Source organism: Halichoerus grypus, chromosome 2 (assembly GCF_964656455.1).
Source record: "Halichoerus grypus chromosome 2, mHalGry1.hap1.1, whole genome shotgun sequence".
Lineage (NCBI taxonomy): Eukaryota > Metazoa > Chordata > Mammalia > Carnivora > Phocidae > Halichoerus > Halichoerus grypus.
The window spans coordinates 191216303-191237511 of NC_135713.1; the positions used below are offsets into that span (position 1 = coordinate 191216303).

At 41.3% G+C, this 21209-nt stretch overlaps 1 protein-coding gene across 8 annotated transcripts in view; it reads right to left on the reverse strand.

Moving 5' to 3' along the window:
• Window positions 1–13517, reverse strand: part of GPATCH8 (G-patch domain containing 8) — a 118185-nt gene extending 104668 nt beyond the window's left edge. For 3 of the 8 annotated variants that reach the window (XM_078065823.1, XM_078065815.1, XM_078065816.1), the window contains exon 1: window positions 13376–13420. Coding sequence is in view for 1 of the 8 variants with exons in the window: in XM_078065814.1 (XP_077921940.1) it covers window positions 13376–13420 (45 nt within the window). In the remaining 7 variants the exon portion in view is untranslated. Of the gene's footprint in view, window positions 1–13375 lie in introns of all 8 variants that reach the window. The other 5 variants (XM_078065821.1, XM_078065820.1, XM_078065814.1 and 2 more) reach the window with 4 other exon arrangements.
• Between the last annotated feature and the right edge of the window lie 7692 nt (window positions 13518–21209).

A 21209-nucleotide genomic window follows, 5' to 3' on the forward strand; every position in this document is an offset into this window, starting at 1 on the left:
CAGGGACTGCCCTAAATTTATCCATATAAGTAGGATCTTGTTATTTGCTAACCAGTGCTGATTTTGGAATTTCTACAATCCCGCACCTGTACCCTTTCCAGTGGTTAACTATATGGTAATTGATAGGGAAAACTAAAACTAGAGAAGAGGATAAATTATCAGGACAATTCTTTAAAGATCACAACCAATAGACCATAATCTCAAATAGCAAAGCACAATATTCAAGACCCTAAAGAGGTGATATTCTCCTCTATCTTCCTATGAATATTAAAGTTTAACATGATTTCCCCCCAAAATTAATGAAAAAAAAATTACTCATAGTCAAAGTCATTGGATCCAAGCTCTCTGATGAACAGTCAAATCAATTATTTAACACAAGGATTATACAGACTAAAGTTTTAAATCCTTTCTGATTTTTCCCATTTAAACTAGGTATGAGCCAAATTTAAAGTAGTTTTATCGTTGGCCATATATTGTACCACTCATGTTAGCCTTATCTTTTAGCACCTGGCTCTGGCTATTAAGCTGCATATTATGGACATTACTGTCTCTCTGCTTCAAATCTCCCCAACCAAAATTTATCTTTTGTACTGTATTTACCATTATTCCCTTAGAGATTGTCTAATGTCACTAAGGGAATATATTAACCGTTGCCCTACCTTATAACTCAAGTAACAGACTTGTTTATAATTTGGACTTTCTAAATTCAAAACATGTAATGATGCTGATTTTACCTGCCATAGACAAAAAGTGGTATGTTCAGCAGATAGAGCCATACGGGATAGATTCATATTCCATCTGTGAACAAACCAGTCCTCTTCTGTCACCAAATAAATGAGAGACTTTCATCTCTGCCCCCCTCTCCCTTACTCATTTCAAATAAACTAATTCTAGTATTATCCTAAACAATTCAGAAAGAAAATGTCTCAGGTGAAAAAACCCTATCCAAAAAGAAATGAACATTCTTGGGGATTACTGTGTCATTTTATTAGTATACTTAAAATTTATTTCCACTTAGAAAGTGGACAGAAACATCAGTGTGGTCAACTCCTCAAAAACTCCAATTCTTCACTATTTTCATAATCATACAGTCTGATTTACAACGACTTTCAGTATACTATTATAAAAACCAAAGTTCTCTGAAGTCAGAGACAGCAGAAATCAAATCACAACCATTTGCTAGCTGTATAACCTTGGGCAAATTATCAAAACTGTCTAGGCCTAGGCCTGCTTCCTCAGCTGTTAAATCCAGATTATTACACTATAGCATTACCGCATAGGTTGTGAGGCTTAAAGAGGTACAAAGGGGCACCCAGGTGGCTCAGTCGGTTAAGCGTCTACCTTCGGCTCAGGTCATGATCCCAGGGTCCTGGGATCAAATCCTGCATCGGGCTCCCTGCTCAGAGGGGAGTCTGCTTCTCCCTCTCCCTCTGCCCCTCCCTCCCACTTGTGCTCTCTCTCTCTCAATATCTTTTTTAAAAATAATAAAAAAATAAAGAGGTACAAAATAATAAATTATGATTTTAAAGCACTGTTGAAACCAGTCAATACCCAGGAGAAAAATTCATTTATTAAATTTAATTCTATGTAAATTAGCAGGAAAGATAATTGGCTAGCAATCTCAGCAAATAATTAAGAACTTGAAAACATGAGACTGGGTCAAGGGTATGAGGATATCATATACTAGTCTAAAAATATATGCACACCTGTTTGACATATCAAATTTTCTGGATAATTTGACTAGAACAAGAAAGAACTGGTTTCCAATAAAAGCCCTACACTGAAAAATTAGCAACTTTAAAAAACCCCATAGGAAAGAAATCAACCTTTTTCAGAAATACATGAAAATACAGCAAACAATTCTTGAGGCATTCAGAAAGACAGGAAGACAATAAAGAATTCGTCTGGGGGCGCCTGAGTGGCTCAGTCAGTTAAGCATCCAACTCTTGATTTTAGGGTTGTGAGATTGAACCCCACATTGGGCTCTGTGCTCAGTGTGGAATCTGCTTGGGATTCTCTCTCTCCCTCTCCTTTTGCCCCTCCCCCTGCTTGGTCTCTCATAAAATCTGAAAAAAAAAAAAAAAAAAAAAAAAGAATTAATCTGAAACCCATAGTAACATATTTCTTTTTTTTTTTTTTTTTTTTTTTAAAGATTTTATTTATTTATTTGAGAGAGAGAGAATGAGAGAGAGAGAGAACACATGAGAGGGGATAGGGTCAGAGGACGAAGCAGACTCCCTGCCAAGCAGTGAGCCCGATGCGGGACTCGATCCAGGGACTCCAGGATCATGACCTGAGCCGAAGGCAGTCGCTTAACCAACTGAGCCACCCAGGCGCCCAGTAACATATTTCTTTTACCACTGGCTGGTATGATAGATCTCTATTGAGGAGTCTGACAAAACTTCTGCACTAGTTCACAGGAAAACAAATGTATGTACATGTTTCACACAAAAGGAAACACAACTAAAAGATGACTGCTGTAATTATATACAATACATAATAAAGTAAAATTATAACTGGCCATAATACAGGCTCCTTATCTGAAATATCCCTCAACTGGCTTTATAGAATATCACAAAAATAGTTCAATCTAGATAATCCACAGTACAGCAGGAAGCTAAGTCCCCAAATCTACATTCTCCCCAAGCTCTACTAAGCCTCTGCCTTACATACTTGACTTTACTTGACTGTTAATTCAAATATCTGAGCAACTTCTAGGTGCCAGACCCTGGCTTGATGCTAGAAAAACAAATAAAACAAAGACTCCGCATTCAAGGAGTTCTAAGTCCAAAATGAGGAGATAAATTATAAGGAAGTATACAGTAAGAGAGGTAAAAACACAGTGGTTAAAGGCTGAGACTGGTCCAAACTACCTGAAAGCTACCTCTTCAACTTGCTATGTGATCTCGGTAAGTTTTTCATTGTAAAATGGGGATAATAGAACCTGTCTTACTGGGAGATTACATGAAATAATGGTGCACACAAGAGTAATAAGCACTCTATACTGTTAGCTGCTACTATTACCAGTAAAAGTGCTATTACTGAAATATGACCAAAGTGCTGTGGGAGCACAAAAAATGAACTCAACCTAGGAAGATGTCAGGGGTGACACCAAAACTTTTATACTGAAGAATATAAAAGTATGGTAGTAGGAATTCCAGACAGGTAAGAGCATATGCAAAAACAAGAATTAAAAAAGAGCCTAGTGAGGCACCTGGGTGGCTCAGTCAGTTAAGTGTCTGCCTTCGGCTCAGGTCATAATCTCAGGGTCCTGGGATCAAGCCCCACATCCTTGGTCCTTCCCCTCTGCTCAAAAGAGCTCTCTCTCAAATAAATAAATAAAATTGTAATAAATAAATAAATAAATAAATAAGACCCCCAAGCATCTGGATGGGGTGCCTGGCTAGCTCAGTTAATGGAGCATGTGACTCTTGATCTCAGGGTTATGAGTTCAAGCTCCACATTGGGTGTAGAGATTACTTAAAAATAAAAATCTTAAAAAAATCCAAAAAACAGGGGCGCCTGGGTGGCTCAGTCGTTAAGCGTCTGCCTTCGGCTCAGGTCATGATCCCAGGGTCCTGGGATCGAGCCCCGCATCGGGCTCCCTGCTCCGCGGGAAGCCTGCTTCTCCCTCTCCCTCTGCCTCTCCCCCTGCTTGTGTTCCCTCTCTCGCTGTCTCTCCCTCTGTCGAATAAATAAATAAAATCTTAAAAAAAAAAAAAAAAAAAAATTCCAAAAAACAAAAGACTCAAGCATCTGGTGCCATTGTAACAGGTGTATCTCTTTTCTTTTCCCTTCATTGTCCTGCCATTGTTCAGTTTTCTTTCGTTAACCTGGACATGCTAGGCTCTTTTATTTCTTATTTTTAAAAAATTAATGTTGGTTTTTTTTTTTAAGATTCTACTTTTTTGAGAGAAAATGAGCAGGGGGAGGGGCAGAGGGAGAAGCAGACTCCCCAGTGAGCCAGGAAACAAAGTGGGGCTCGATCCCAGGACCCTGAGATTATGACCTGAGCTGAAGGCAGACACTTAACTGACTGAGCCACCCACATGCCCCCAGATGCTCAGGAGTCTTAAAAGGCAAGTTAGTAAGTTTGAATCTGATACTTAAGAAAATCGGGAACAACAGGAAAAATCCTATCTTAGGAGTGTTCAAAGTTCAAATTTGAGTTTTCTGTGTGGCCTCTAATCCTCTCTGATCCTCACTTTTCTCACCTGTAAAAAGAGGGATACCGGGTTTATAAGTTACTTGGATTAGATAAATATCTCCAAAATACCTTGGCACAGAGCCTGGAATGTAATATGTACCCAACAAATAGTAGCTGATAGTATCATCACTAGATATCACAGCAGTCAACTTCTGACGCTGCAATAGTCAAGGGTAAGTTTATATTACCCTAATTTGACAATATCCAGTAGAAGTACCATTCTCCTCTCCCATCTACTTTTTTACTGAAACAAATGAACAAAACAGACTGATTTTATCTTGTTTCTTATCCTTCATGATGCCATGCTAATACATGGGCACTCAATAAATGTTTGGGAAATGGAATTGTCTGGTAAACCTATACACAGTGAAAAAGCCAGCAAGTAAGTCATAACTAAGTTTATAACACCAAGATGTTACCAGAAAAAAAATATATAATATTTAATGATAAACATACCAACCATTTCCTACCAGTTAACTGGTAGAAAATGCTGCCATGTATTAAAGGGAAAACAGTGCTTTGCATACTGTAGACAATACTAACACTCATCTCCTCAAAAAGAGGCCAACCTATATACCACAGCAAAAAGAACACTACAAAAAAAAAAAATCAGAAGATAAAAGTTCAAAACCCTGCTCTGAATTAGGCAAAATAATTTATCTGGGCCTCAGTTTCATCATCTCTAAAATAGAGTTCCCACCTAATCTATCTACCTCACTGAGTTACTGGAAGAATTAGACAAGAATGTACCTAAGTGCACTTACTAAAGCATGACAGTATACAACTACACAGTATTACCATTCCTACACCCAGGTTAGATGATTTTACAACACCCTGATGTCTTAGTTCCCTAACTTCCTTTCTTTTTTTTTTTTTTTAAGATTTATTTGACAGAGAGAGGCACAGTGAGAGAGGAAACACAAGCAGGGGGAGTGGGAGAGGGAGAAGCAGGCTTCCCGCTGAGCAGGGAGCCCGATGTGGGGCTTGATCCCAGGACCCTGGGACCATGACCCAAGCTGAAGGCAGATGCCTAACAACTGAGCCACCCAGGCACCCCTCTAACTTCCTTTCCTATGATCTTGTCCTCCATTCTACTTTAGCCATTTCACTATCATGGTCATTACCAATAACCTCAACTCTTCCATAATCTCTATTTCAAGCACTGTGCTCTACCAACCGTAACAGCTCATTCCCCCTAGTACCTCCACTCCAATAATTCTTTTGTTTTTAATTGAAGTGTAATTAACAATGTTATATTAGTTTCAGGTGTACAATACAATGATTCAACAAGTCTACACATTACTCAGTGCTCATCACAATAAGTATATTCTTAATCCTTTTTATATTTTCCCCATCCCCCACCAACCTCCCATTACTCCAACAATTCTTAAACTCCATCGGAGCCTAAAATCTGTTGATCCAACTTTTCCCTCTACCTCAAAAGTCCTTACTTATCTCCCACCAAGCTTACAATCACAGTCCATTATTATAATCCCTCTCTTGCCCCCACTCACATTAACTCTGGTTAATGGGGACTGGTTATCACAGCTTTAGCTGCATGTATAGCACATCTAACAATTATATCTGAATTAATCTTCCAATAAGAAAAGCTGTTTTGATGTCTATCCCCTGTTTAAACACCTTAAATAGCTAGGACAGGGGCACTTGGGTGGCTCAGGTCACATGATCCCAGGGTCCTGGGATGAGCCCCACATCCTCGGGCTCCCTGCTCAAGCAGGGAGTCGGCCTCTCCCTCTCCCTCTGCCCCTCCCCCTGCTTGTGCCAGTTCGCTCTCCGTCAAATAAATAAATAAAATCTTTAAAAAAAATAAATTGGGGTGCCTGGGTGGCTCAGTCATTGAGTGTCTGCCTTCAGCTCAGGTCATGATCCCAGGGTCCTGGTATCGAGCCCCGCATCAGGCTCCCTGCTCTGCAGGAAGTCTGCTTCTCCCTCTCCCACTGCTTGTGTTCCCTCTCTCTCTGTGTCTCTCCCTGTCAAGTGAATAAATAAAATCTTTAAAAAAAATAAAAATAAAAAAATAAATTAAAATAAATTAAAAAGCAGCTATGACATTCCTGCTTAGAGCATTAAAATAAAACTTACTGTTGTAGCCTTAGCTTTCACTTTTTCCCTATGCTCAATGGTTTAATCATTGTTCAAAAAGAAAAAAACAAACAAACAGTTCTGCTTGTTCCACTTCTATACTTTTGCCCTGGCTATTTTCTCTCACTGAATGCCTCCCATTCTTTTCCTTGCAAAGATGTAATCCTATCGGGGTACCTGGGTGGCTCAGTAGGTTAAGCGTTTCCACAAGTTTCCTCCACAAACATACACATACTTCTTAGTACAACCCCTATTCAAATATTATTTTAACAACCTTTTTAAAAATAAGTTTACATACTAGAAAATATTCTGAAGGTAAATATACCCCTTGGTATCTCTTGCGCAGACACCCTAAAGCAGTTATTAAACCAATTAAATTTTTAATCATTTTTGCTCCTTCTAAGATACCTCATAATTTTACTTACAGCTTTACTCATAGCAATAAAGGAAATTACTGACACCACAGCATATAATCCACAAGCATCAGCTTTAGCTTCTTGTACAGTCAAGACTTAAAATATCAAACTAATTTCTTGATTTTTGATCAGTACTATCTACAAAAGGGTGAAAAAGTAAGCTACTCCTCCCTCATCAACACTCGAAAATATTACCTGAACCATAAAAGTACTAACTTTTCCAACAATCATTATTTAAAATTACCAGTCACAAAACATGATTAATGATTTTTTTTCTATTGTAACTAAATCTGAAGAGCTGTTTTGTATTTCAATTCCATACAACCGAGATAAATTGAAATTCCTCTTTGGAATCAATTGTCAGAGTGAGGATAACAAATAATTGAAACCTAATGAGACCAAATTATTACAGACACCTTCTGCTTGTTTGAATGATACACAACTCAAGATTTATCTTACAACACTGTTGGTAAAAATAAAAATTAAGTAACAGGAAACTACTATTTTGGCCCTAACTTTAATTTCTTACTATCTATGGCACTTACTAAAATATTATGTGCTATTAACCTATGTACAATGTCAAAGTAACTTGGGCTACTTTTTCTTCCATAAATTCCTGTATTATGTATAATATACTAAATGCATTTGTTAAATCCCAAAGAAATCATTTAGTATAAGCATCACAATAAGTATATTCTTTCAGCTGCATATATTTAAATTTTTGCATTGACTAATACAATGCATTAAGCACATTCAGATAGTTTTCCACAATTAAATGGACAATTCACTTTTTATAACTGGAAAATCATTACAACATCTTCTGGTATCCACTGCAGTATCAAATCAATGACTTCTTTCAGTATTTGTGGTGGTCATTTGTAATTCCTTTGGTAATTAACCATGAGTCAGCTCTCACTTAAGGCTAAATGGCGATGCTAATATGAAAAGAGATTTAATGCCAGGCATACAAGCAAAAATACCAAACTGTTTCAGGGAAGGAATTTTAATAGAATTCAAGAACTGGATGTCTACCTCAAGCTGGAACCCATTTTCATTAATAAAATATTAGAAACTTATTAAGCCACAAGAAAAAAGATGAAATCTCTACATGGGTTTCAAATCCATAATTCAAGATCTCATGAACTCCTATTCCTTTTCAGAAAATGGTAATTTCTTTTTTTTAAGCAAACTCCACGCCCAATGTGGGGCTTGAACTCATGACCCTGAGATTGAGTTGCATGCTGCACTGACTGAGCCAGCCAGGTACCCCAGAAAATGTCATCTCGGCCACAAGAAAACAGTCCTGTTTTCATTTTATCATGTACCCAAATAGATGGAAATTATACGGAAATATATCTCAGCTATGAAGCAGCAGAATCAGTATAGCTAATTATATATGTGTCTAAAAAATTTTTAAGTCACAAATTTTAGTTCTGGTTATATAATTTATCATAAAGACCTAAGAAAATGTGAAAAAAAATCTCTCTGTAGTACTCTAATGGGAATTGTGTGATACATATAGAAAAAAATGGAACGAATACAACAGGGACACCTATTTTTCTATAATGCTGATAGCACTAGAACAGCCCTGTAAATAATCAGCCTAATAATATATCTGTCTAGATCTGTTTCTTCTTGGTTTCAATGCCTACTTTGATTTTTTTGTTTGTTTGTTTGTTTAAAGATTTTATTTATTTATTTGACAGAGAGACACAGCGAGAGAGGGAACACAAGCAGGGGGAGTGGGAGAGGGTGAAGCAGGCTTCCCGCAGAGCAGGGAGCCCGATGCGGGGCTCGATCCCAGGACGCTGGGATCCTGACCTGAGCCGAAGGCAGACGCTTAACGACTGAGCCACCCAGGCGCCCCACAATGCCTACTTTGAAAACAAATAAGCATACTGTCACATGAAGCCCTGTGATCACAATTCTCGCCAACCCCATTCTCCCTCCAATGCAACCTATGTCTTCTCTGTGACGTTATTCCTTGAAATGTCCCTTTTCCAGTACCCTTTACCTTGAATATACACCTTTATCCTTCAAATAACCACCAGAGAACTTTCCCTTATGCTGACCTTACATGGTAACTCTTGAACGTCTGAAAATATACTAACCAATAATTTTGCATTTGTTAATAATCATGCCAATTTATCATCAGTATTTTGAGATCGGTACAGCCTTGGTTCCAACCCTTTCCACCTATCATAATAAGTATGGGAAAGGGAGTAGTAATGATTTTGCGTAAGTTTCAGTATCCCAAGCAAAGCGCACATTGATTTTCACAACTGGTGGCTTCTCTTCCAGATGATTGGAGACCCTGGAAACAGAGATTAGAACACTTGCCCATGTGCCATCTCCAGCACGTCTGCATTAGAATGCCAACTTTATTACAAGATACCACACAGAAAATATACTAACATGCTTCTGTGATTTAAGTATTTTAAAACTGTAACCTTCTCATTTAATGGTCTCAACTAAGAATTATCTGAAGGTCACATCCTGGTATCATATATGAAACACCAGTAATCTTACAAACATACTACATAAAAGTAATACATGACTTATTACTATTTACCATTATGATTACTTACATAGATTACAGAAAACCCTTGGGTAATTTTATTTTTATTATGAACTTTAAGATATTTGTTTCTCTCATTTTATTACTCAATGATCTATTATCATAGCTCTTTTTTGTTAGAAATCTAATGCAAAACACATTCAGAACAAGAATGAAAGGCTACTTTATTTTTTTTTGTCGGGACGCCTGGGTGGCTCAGTCGTTAAGCATCTGCCTTTGGCTCAGGTCATGATCCCAGGGTCCTGGGATTGAGCCCCACATCAGGCTCCCTGCTCAGCTGGAAGCCTGCTTCTCCCTCTCCCACTCCCCCTGCTTGTGTTCCCTCTCTCGCTGTCTCTCTATCAAATAATTAAAAAAAAAAAAAAAATGCACCAGTCCTCTGCAGGAACACGAACTGAAGAACATATTTCCTTATAGCATTCAGCAGCATCTCCATTAACGGCTGCACAACCACTTAACGCTAAGCAGTATATCTTAACACCTATGGTTGTACATCTCTCTACAAACAAAACTTTCTTTACGGAACCTGTAATTCAAAGTATTGAATACATCTATATCTTAAATTATACTATGTATTTTCCATTAGTTTGTGTAACATTTTAATCTGTGAACAAATATGCCTTAATCTGGTAAATGTAGGCAGAACTTGTGTCTCATTCAGAAATTGAGGTCAGATTCTTAAAGCAGTAGTCAGAACTTAAAACACTAAAAAAAAAAAAAAATACATCAGCCTGAATCACAAAGATTTCCAGAGATAAAAAAATCACTTAAAAAGACCAAACAAAAACAAAAAACAAAACAAACAAACAAAAAAAACAAACAAGGGGGCGCCTGGGTGGCTCAGTGGTTAAGCGTCTGCCTTCAGCTCAGGTCATGATCCCAGGGTCCTGGGATCGAGCCCCACATCGGGCTCCCTGCTCAGCGAGTAGCCTGCTTCTCCCTCTCCCACTCCCCCTGTTTGTGTTCCCTCGCTCGCTGTGTCTCTGTCAAATAAATAAAATCTTAAAAAAAAAAAAAAAGACCACACAAAAGAAGGTCTAAACTAAAATAACAGTTAACAATATATCCTCTATGATAGTGTAACTCATCATTGTCAGAAATCTCCTTATAAGTCCTTGGGAGTCCAACAAGAAACAGTTCTGGACAAAGGGGAACAGAGTACAAACTAATTGTACAACCTCTCTAAAAGCTCACTTATTCTTTGTAATCTGTAAGTTTATCCTCCGTATTTGATGACTCAATTATAGTTACATAAAATATGTAATTGCCAGTAGAGATAATGGTCATGAGCATAGGTTCAAGAGTCTTAAGAGCCAGGGTGTTAATCTAGGTGCTGCCATCTACCAGCTGTATGTACCTGGCCACGTTATTGAACTCTGTGCCTCAGCTGCCTCATTTGAAAACCCTCGTAGGGTTACTGTGAAGACTACGAGATAATACACATAAAGCGTGTAGAATGGTACCTGTTTATTGTTAAAATAAAGTTACTGAAGATGTTTAAATGTATGTCCCTGATGATTACTCCTTATATTCATAAGTGCTTCAGGTGGCATGCCACCGTTAATTAAGCTCCTCACCATATTACACAAAACACCTTTGAAACTTCAGGTGTTCACAAATAACTGAATCCACCTCTGACTCAATACCAAGTTCAAGATACTACAAACTCTCCAAAATTTGCAAGTGATGGTAAATTGGCAAAGAGTGAAATTTTATAATTCTTAATTATCTTGCCAAATTAAAGCAAAGAAAATGACAGTCATCTAGAACTTACCAGAGAAGATGCACAGAAAAATTTCTAGTGCTGTAAGAGGATCTGTTTAAAGCAACAGGATCCATGCACTGTTTGGAAACCTACTTTGGATTTGTTTTCAAGTGTATTCAATGGCTTCACCTCGTTTATCACTCAAACCTTAAAGGAGGTCACATTTAATTTTAATAACCCAACCTTAAAATGTTTCAGATATACTATGTACAGGAGCATGCTATTACATTTCCTAATAACTTTAAATTGAAGGACATCATTAATGAAAATCAATATTTTTCCTTTCATTAAAACATCCAGAAAAAAAAACACCAGAAAACATACTACTTTAAGTATTTCTAATTTTTTTTATTTATTGTAGTTGACTACTTCATTTTTAAATGGATGCTTTTTAGAAATGTTAGTACAATAATTTACAAAAGTTTTAACATCTTCTAATTGTCTAAAAGGTATTCATTCCCAATACCCGATTTTACCCATAATACTAGGAGATCTGAATTTTAGAAAACCAACATATTCCTGGCTGACCCAATACTGCAGGAGTTGGTTATTCCAACACACAAGCAGGAAATAAAATATGTGTACTATCTTCAAAAGACTACCAATCAGGTTTTAGATAAACCCAACTAAAGCACCAGACAAGAAAGTCATCTTACTTGAAAAGGTAGAGGCTTTCTCAATTTCTTGAGGTGACAGCATTCATAATCTGCTATCCAGTTTTCAAATTCTTTCAAGGCCCTGCAAATCCTGCTTAAGTCTGCTGAAACTGTGGTTGACAGCCATTTTCCCTCAAAACTTAATTGTCCATATTATTTATTTCCAATTTTATTAGGTCACCTTGAAATTCTCTCCTCTGAAAAGCACTTGAGGATTTTAGTTAACATGTCTCTTTAAATATTACCAATAAAAGCCCACACATCTTGCAGCCTACTTACGTCTTACGGTGCTCACTTAAAAAAAAAAAATCTCTCTCGGGGATCAAATGGCTATATAGGAACTGCTTCAACTTCCCTGCACCTGCATTATACTCTTAAATACCTTGAGATCCGGTATTGTGCTGCAGCTCTACAGCAAGCGCATGATCACAAGGCTTTTTTCAACAGCCCCCAGATCCCTTACTGCTGCAAAACTTCTCACAAGCGTTCCATGCACTAGACTGTTGTTTAACTGCTTTACCTGTTTATTTACCAACCCCATCATCTCGCGGAATTCAAACCCTTCAAACTGCCTTCTGAAACATATCTAGACTATCCCATGTTATTCAGAGGAAGATCTGCAGCGGGATAAAAACTTGAGTTCTGATGTTCATCCCCTGACCCAAATTGCTGTTGCCAGGATATGCGGTAGTAATGCAGTGGTTTCTTTGAGACTCTGAGGATGTATTTTACCCTAGAAACAGCCAATCTCTACACTAAATTCCTTTTAATCGCCGAGATTTCCGCGGTAACAATGCTCAACAGGAAGGTATTTTAAACAACTGAAAGACGAGTTATTCTAATTTGGCCTTTATTTTTTCCTCGATAATACCTGCCATCACAAGGACATTTTTCCATACAGCATTTGTAACTAAAGAAAGAAAAAAAGGAGCTTCTGGCGCTAGTTATCACACGCTAAGGAAGTCCCTTATCATTATGCTTCTTAAAAAATCTTTCGAGGTAGGATTTGGGGCTAAGCTTACATCGACCACAGTCCTATAACTTACTCTTTTCCAAGCAAGATGAACGGCCTCATAACAACAGCAACATTTACGCCTAGGGAAATCTCAATTGTTTGACCAACCAAGAAGGCGTCTGATAATTAAAGGACCCTTTTTCCATGGGAGGAAATGGAAAGACAGACAATGAAAGGGACTTATTCTAATAAGGATAGACGAAGGACGACCCCAAGAAGAGCCCTGCGAGCAAAACCCAGGGGTTCGGAAGCCCTGGTCTCAGCGACACCCGCCCGAAGCCCCCCAACCCATCCCTCTTTTCCCCCGGGAGCCCGCCCGGCGCCTTCACAGGCCCGGCGCACCCGAGAGGAGCACAGTCCCCAGTCTGCGGCCCAACCAGGCTCCCGAAACCCGCCCAAGCAGGCCGAAGCCGCAAACCCGGCGGCCTGAGTTTAACAGGTAAGAGAATACGAGGTGAGAGGAGCTGCGGCCTCGCCTCAAGCTGGGAGGCCCCTGGAGGAATTGGAGGCGGGAGAAGAGCAAGCCGGTTCGTAAGCCGGGGCAGAGCTTGGAAGGAAAAGAGCTAGGAGCGGGGGATGAGGACGTCCCAGCTCTGCCAGCGCCTTCCCGGATTCTCGGCAACGCCCGTGTTTACCTGAAAGTCTCGATCCTCGTTGAAGCGGGAGAAGCGGTCCGCCATTTTGCCGCCTTCACTCCTCTCAGGACGACGCTCTCCGGTTCGCTCCTTCCCTCCCGCGACACCCGCCCCCTCGCTCCCCTCCCCAGTTCCCCGCCTCCTCCCACGCCCACCCGGCGCGCGCAGGCGAGGGAGGGAGGAAGCGAGAAAGCGCGTCTAAGAAGGGAGCCCCGTCGGCGCAGGCGCTTTTCGGCCCTGGAGGCGGAACCTTCCCTTAAATCCCCTCTCTGCTCCCGGCCCAGAGCGACCCCGGCGGCCGCGCGTGCGCACTCGCGCCGGAGAGCTGCAAGCGCTTCCGGAGAGAAAGGTTACAGGGGCACGATACGCTTGGCTCCGGATGTTTTCCACCTGCTGATTTCCCCGACTACGCTATGTTTTCTTGCCCTCTTGTTTCCCTGTGTGTGTAGAAGCCCATCCTCTGCTTTATTCACTAAATAGCAATGTAATGTACTGGTTGAAAGCGCGGATTTTGGAGCCAGACTACGTCCTTTCCAATCCCAGTTTGCCCTCAGGATTAAACGGCAAACGAAAAGACCCCTTCTCTCATGGGCTTACATTCCGGTGGAGAAAATCAGATACATAGTAAAAATAATTACATAACTTTAAATGTTGACGAGCGCTACAAAAAATAAAAGAGTACAGTGATGAGACCTCTGAAATGACCTTTGGCCTTTGAGGAAAAGCAAGGGGCAAGGCTCCACCCCCACCTCCCCGCAGCCTTGGAGCAAAGGGAACGTTAGACCCACAGGCCCCTTGAGGGCTAAGAGTTGCCATTTTTAAGATATTATTAGAGTGAGTATTTTTCAAGAGACCAAAGTTGATCCAAATCAACTAAAGTTCTCTGGGTTTCAGTTTCTTTTTTATAAAATAAGGAAATTGAATTTGGTAATCTCTACTGCCCCGGCCCCAGCAATGACTGTGTGGGTTATGATTCAGATTTTTCCATCCTATGGCTTTCCTGAGCGCCCCACCCGGCCCTCCAGCTCCCTCAGCCAAAATACATAAAACACGTAGGAGGGGTCTGAGGACTTCCCTGCTTTTGGAAAGAGCAGTTGACAGAAATCACAAAATGGAAAATAGCCCTTACCCTACCCTGAGAGAGTCAAGTGGAATGTAAATTTTTGGAAGGATGTGTATCTTCTCTTCCTTTGTTACCCTCTGCCTCATCCAACCCCCAGTCCAAGCTGAATACAATTGTAAGCAATGAAAAGAACTCTCTAAGGAGAGGCAGAACACAGACTGTAAACATTGTAAAAAGATTGAGGGTAAATGTGTCAGAATGAATCACATGGATACACATGACACATTTACCTCTTCTCCCTCTCCCAGCCCTACTAAGATGACTCTGATGGAGTCATGATCCCAGGGGCCTGGGATTGAGCCCCCATTGGGCTCCCTGCTTGGCCAGGAGCCTGTTTCTCTCTCTCCCTCTGCATTCCCCCTGCTTGTGCTCTCTGGCTCTCTCTATATCTCTGTCAAATAAATAAATAAAATCTTAAAAAAATTAAAATAAAATAAAAAAAAACAACAAAACACTTTGGAAGCTAGAAAGCAAAGATAAATGGAAATGACTTTAGTAGAATAGAGAAAACAAAGTCCTAGAGTGGGGAAGTTAGGAAACAAGTTGACTAATGCTAAGGTGTACCACAAAGATTCAGGAATTGGAATCACTAGGTACCAAGATGAGGGTGTGGATGGAGTTGAAAACAGGACTTGTTACAAGGCAGTTTAGAGAGCAGTCAAACTCTAGATTCCTTTCCCACCCAAGCTGTAAACTGGAGGGTTCTCCTCTGAAAAGACTAAACAAAGAGACTCTAACATATCTGGCACAGATAAGGAAAGAGATACCATGCTGTAAATGGGAAGATTTGGTAAAAGCTAACATTCTGGTCAGAGAAGGCTTCTTCCAGCTTAGTGGGAAAAAACCTACCCATACCAAAAATAGGAGTGGAGTCTCCTCAACATATAAAGGTCATGTTCCAACCCAGATATCCCACAGAAGAGTCTGTCATTCTAGAATCCCCATCCACACAGAGCTTCCACTCAGCTGTTATGTATGAATGGGTAGCCAAAAATAATCAGACATTAAAAGAAACCTGTAAGACAGAAACACCCCCACCCCAAAACAAAACAAAAAAACAGCAAGGAGAATTCAGAGGAACCAGAGATAATGGAAGTAATAAAAGAAGCCATCAAAAGAATTGTAATCAATACCCACAGAGATATGAGAGTACCTCAGGAAATAAGGGACCACATCAGGAAGCATCGGATGCCAAAAAAGAATATTCAGAGATTAAGAAGTAACTTTTGAAAGTTAAAATGTCTTAAGCAGAGGGGCGCCTGGGTGGCTCAGTCGTTAAGTGTCTGCCTTCGGCTCAGGTCATGATCCCAGGGTCCTGGGATCGAGCCCTGCATCGAGCCCCGCATCGGGCTCCCTGCTCAGTGGGAAGCCTGCTTCTCCCTCTCCTGCTCCCCCTGCTTGTGTTTCCTCTCTAGCTGTCTCTCTCTCTGTGTCAAATAAATAAATAAAATCTTTAGGGAAAAAAAATGTCTTAAGCAGAAATGAAAAATTCAATAGAAGAGTTAGGAAATAAAATTGCAGAAATCTCCCAGAAAACAATAAAAAGACACCCTCATCCAAGGTCAATTAGATTATATAAGTCCTCTGCTGCAACCCTCCAGTGGCTTTCCCTGTCATTCACGCTAAAGGCTATCATCACCTCACCTCTCAGACCTCATTCCTCTCTGCCCACTGTGTCCTTCCTCTCTGGGCACACTGACCTCCTGGCTATATCTTGATCCCACAGGTCTGCTCCTGTGTCAGCCTGCCCCACTTAGGAGCTACGTTTATGTTGTTCTTTCTGCCTCATTCTTTTCCAGATATCCACCCACATGGCTTGCCCCCTCATCCTCTGGTCTTTACTTGAATGTTAGTTTCTCAGTAAGATCTTCCCTGATCACCCTGTTTAAAATCACAGAGCTCAGTATTCTGAACTTCCTAGCCTCTTTGCCTAATTTTATTTTTCTCCATAGTACTTACCACTTTCTAATATGTAATGTAAACTCCATGAGAGCAGAAATTCTTTCAGTTCTATTCCCATCTGTATCCCTAACCCCTAGAATAATAAATGACACATAATAGGCACTAAGTATTTTTTTAATAGATGAGAAGAAAAATAGGAAAAACAGATAAGAAAATATAAGGATCAATCCAATATCTGAATAGCAGAGTTTCTAGAAAGAGTGGAGAAAAAAACGGAAGGAAGAGCATATTAAGAAATAACATGTAAACTTTTTCTGGTTCTAAGGGCCTGAGTGTCTAAATTGAGAGGGCCCAGCACAATGGGTGGAAAAATAGCTTGCTGCCAGGTACAGCATTGTGAAATTTCAGGACACATGAGATAAAAAGAAGCTTTTACAGGTTTTCAAAGAGGAAAAATAAGTCACATATGAAGGATTGGGAATTGGAATGATCTTTTTCTCCAAAACACCAGACTAAGGGGTAATTCCCTGAAAATTCTGAGAAGAGGGTTTTGAACCTAGAAATCTATATCCACCCAAATCATTACTCAACCGTGAAAGAGGAAAATGACATTTAGACCTGCAAGCTCCCCAAAAAATCTATTTTCCATGGACTCTTTCTCTGGAAGCCACTAAAGAATGCTCTGCAGCGGGCGCCTGGGTGGCTCAGTTGGTTAAGCGACTGCCTTCGGCTCAGGTCATGATCCTGGAGTCCCTGGATCGAGTCCCGCATCGGGCTCCCTGCTCGGCAGGGAGTCTGCTTCTCCCTCTGACCCTCCCCCCCTCTCATGTACTCGCTCTCTCTCATTCTCTCTCTCTCAAATAAATAAATAAAATCTTTAAAAAAAAAAAAAAAAAAAAAAAAAAGAATGCTCTGCAGCAAAACAAGGAAGTATAACAAGAAAGAGGGAGACTTGAGATCCAGAAGTCAGAGAGCCAACCTGAGAAAGAAGTGAAGAGAATTCCCAGGGTGAGCGTGTAGTCATTCCAGGATGACAACTGTGTAGCTGGCCTAAAAACACCCAATCCAGGTGAACACAGGAGGACACAGGAGAACAGAGGCCCCAGGAAGGTTGTTGCCAAGCTAGAAAGAAACCTGATGGAATACTAGCAGGTCTGAAAGAGACATTTAGACTTCTCCAAAGTGTTTGGAGGGGAAAATCAGTGACAAGAATATAGAAAACCAAGGGGCGCCAGGATGGCTCAGTCGGTCAAGTGTCTGCCTTCAGGGGCTCCTGGGTGGCTCAGTCATTAGGTGTCTGCCTTCAGGTCAGGTCATGATCCCAGGGTCCTGGGATCGAGCCCTGCGTCAGGTCCCTGCTCTGCGGGAAGCCTGCTTCTCCCTCTCCCACTCCCCCTGCTTGTGTTCCCTCTCTCGTTATGTCTCTCTGTCAAATAAATAAAATCTTAAAAAAAAAAAATCTGCCTTCAGCTCAGGTCATGATCTCAGGGTCCTGGGATATAGCCCCCTGCTCAGTGGGGAGTCTGCTTATTCCTCTACTCTCCCCCCCACTTTCTCTCTCTCTCAAATAAATAAAATCTTTTAAAAAGGGAGGGGCCACCTAGGTGGCTCAGTCGGTTAAGCATCTGCCTTTGGCTCAGGTCATGATCGCAGGGTCCTGGGATGGAGCCCCACATCGGGCTCCCTGATAGGGCAGGAAGCCTGCTTCTCCCTCTCCCACTACCCCTGCTTGTGTTCCCTCTCTCACTGCCTCTCTCTGTCAAAAAATAAATAAAAATATAAAAAAAAAAAAGAAAGAATTAGGGATGAGATGAACGAAGAAAAGGGACTGCCATTTTTCCTAGAAAACCATGTAGAATAGTTTGACTTTTTAGCCTATGGATATATATTACTTCAATTAAAAACAAAAATTCAATTTGGTGAGGGGCGCCTGGGTGGCTCAGTCAATTAAGCGTCTGCCTTCAGATCAGGTCATGATCCCAGGGTCCTGGGATCGAGCCCCACGTTGGGCTCTCTGCTCAGCGGGGAGTCTGCTTCTCCCTCTGCCTGCCGCTCCCCCGGCTTGTGCTCACTCTGTCAAATAAATAAATAAAATCTTAAAAAAAAATTCAATTTGGTGATTTAAAAAAATGCCCACACCAGTCAATTCTCTGTTCTTTCACGTATTGGAGGGCTAAGACAACATAGAACAGAGACCAAAACAGGGGCGCCTGGGTGGCTCAGTCGTTGGGCGTCTGCCTTCGGCTCGGGTCATGATCCCAGGGTCCTGGGATCAAGCCCCGCATCGGGCTCCCTGCTCGGCAGGGAATCTGCTTCTCCCTCTCCCTCTGCCTCTCCCCACCGCTCCTACTCTCTCTCTCTCTCTCTGTATCTCTCTGTCTCAAATGAATAAATAAAAAATTCCTTAAAAAAAAAAAAAAGAAAGAAAAGAGCCCAAAACAATCTGGTACTCAGATTGTTCTATATTTGGCCAAGGGGAACAGTTGTTCAATGTTTTAAAAGTTTATCCGTATTTAGCAGCCTTTGGGGGGGGAGTTACTATGTGTCATGCATGCACTATGCTGACAGCTTCACATACATGATCTCATCTGATGCTCACAGACAGCCACCCTATGAAGTAGGTATTATGATTAGCTTTTTTCTCATTTTCCAAGTGAAGAAACTGAGGCTTATATGAATTTACCCAAAGCCAAACTCCTAGTAAGAAGTGGAGTCTGGATTCAAACAGGGTCGGCCTGGGTCAAGAGCCCCCACCTCTAAACCTCCACTCCCTGACACCAGACCAGATATTTGTCCCGTGGGAACCGGCATAGGGAAAGACCAGCACTGTGAAGGTTGAAGCTGATGGCTGATGAGAGCAGGAGAAGGGCAGGGCACTGAGGGCAAAGGAGGAAAGAGCTAGGGCAGGCTTAGGAGGCCCTCCTTCCCTCCAGACCTCCACACCCCCGTCCTCACCCAAGGTTAGACTTTTGGTAACCAAATGGCAAGAGCGGGATTGATTGATGAGTCCCCACAGCCTGCAAGGGTATAGGGTCAGTAAGTATGGCTAGAGGGCTGTGGAGGAGAAGGAAAATATCTTTTCCTCTACCTTTGTTTTTTTTTTTTTTTTTAATATTTTATTTATTTGACAGAGAGAGAGAGAGAACAAGTAGGCAGAGAGGCAGGCAGAGGGAGAGGGAGAAGCAGGCTCCGCGCTGAGCAGGGAGCCCGATGTGGGGCTCGATCCCGGGACCCTGGGATCACAACCTGAGCCGAAGGCAGCTGCTTAACCGACTGAGCCACCCAGGCGCCCTTCCTCTACCTTTGTAAGTTCTCCACTGGAAACCCTGTAACAAAAGGCAGATTGACGAGACAAAAAGCATATGGATTTATTCAATGTAAGTGTTAAGTGACATGGGAGCTTTCAGATGGAAATGAAGACCCAAAGAAATAGTTAAACCTGAGTGGCTTTCCGCTAGGTTTGATGGAGGGTAGAAAGCTGTAGACAGATATGATAGGATAAAGAGTACCAAATAAATATTGTAAACTGAGAGAAATGTAGCAAGGCCTGTTCATTCAGATTCTTCCTTGTATCCCTCAGTCTTCAGAGATAAGGGTGCTTCTTTCCTCCAGGTATAGAGAGAGCACTTCTCACATGACAGTTTTATGACCTGCTTCAGGGCGTTAGAAAACCCTTTGTCCATCTGCCATGTCTTGAATCCTTTAGCTTGAAATATTCAATATGTCACAGTGTCATGTTTGGGGGTAGCACGTCCTGGACTCCATCAGCTGGAACCTGCACATTGTGGAAGGCACAAATGTGGGTAACTTTTATTTATCTGTTTGTTTGGCTTTGCATGGTTGGGGGAAGGTGCCTTGCTTATCTGTGAAATCAGACTTTTGTTCCTTTCTCATCATGGAGAGAGACATTTGGGATGGTGAAACCAAGAGCTGTCTCTGTTTGGGCCCTGTGGACCCAGCTGTGCCTCCTGAGGAGTCCCGGGTACGATGTGAGGGAGAGCAGGTCCCTGGTGGCTACATGAGGGACTGTCCCTGGGCCCTTCCTAGGCTCCCTCCCACTGCTCCTTCAGGGAAAGGTAAGAATAACTCATACCTTCATTTCAAACTTTCTCTGATAATCCCACCAATACTGTAAAATAGCTGTTACTATTCAGCTTCCACCATTTTGTGGAAGAGGACATGGAGGCTAAGGCATGTAGAGTCACTTGGCCACGGTCATACATGTCGTAGGTGAAGAGCTAGAACCAGAACCCCATATCCTTCCCATTTCACCACTGCCTTTCTTAAACTAATAGCTTAAGTAGCACTTACTCCACATTTTAGTATTTACATGCAATTTATGGGTATTATTTCATTTAATCTCAAAATAACCCAACTAGTTGATAACAACATTATCTTTATTGGGCAAATGAAGAGGAAAGGCTCAGAGGGGTCAAATAATTTGTTCTTGATCACCCAGCTACTGAGATTCAAATGTGACGTGTTCATCCCTGCTCACACGTAGCAAAGACAGGAGCTCAAGTGTGTGAATTGGGACAGAATTTAAGACAGTGGAAAGAAAGCAGCCTATGGTATTTGCAATGCCCAAAGGCATTCAAATGCAACTCAAAGAAAAAAATAGGGGAGCCTGGCTGGCTCAGTTGGAGGAGTACATGACTCTTGATCTCAGGGTTGTGAGTTCAGGCCCTCCAAGGGGTAGAGTTAACTTAATAAAAAAAAAAAAAAATAGTTGGGGAGGTGCCTGGGTGGCTCAGTTGTTTGAGCATCTGCCTTCGGCTCAGGTCATGATCCCAGAGTCCTGGGATTGAG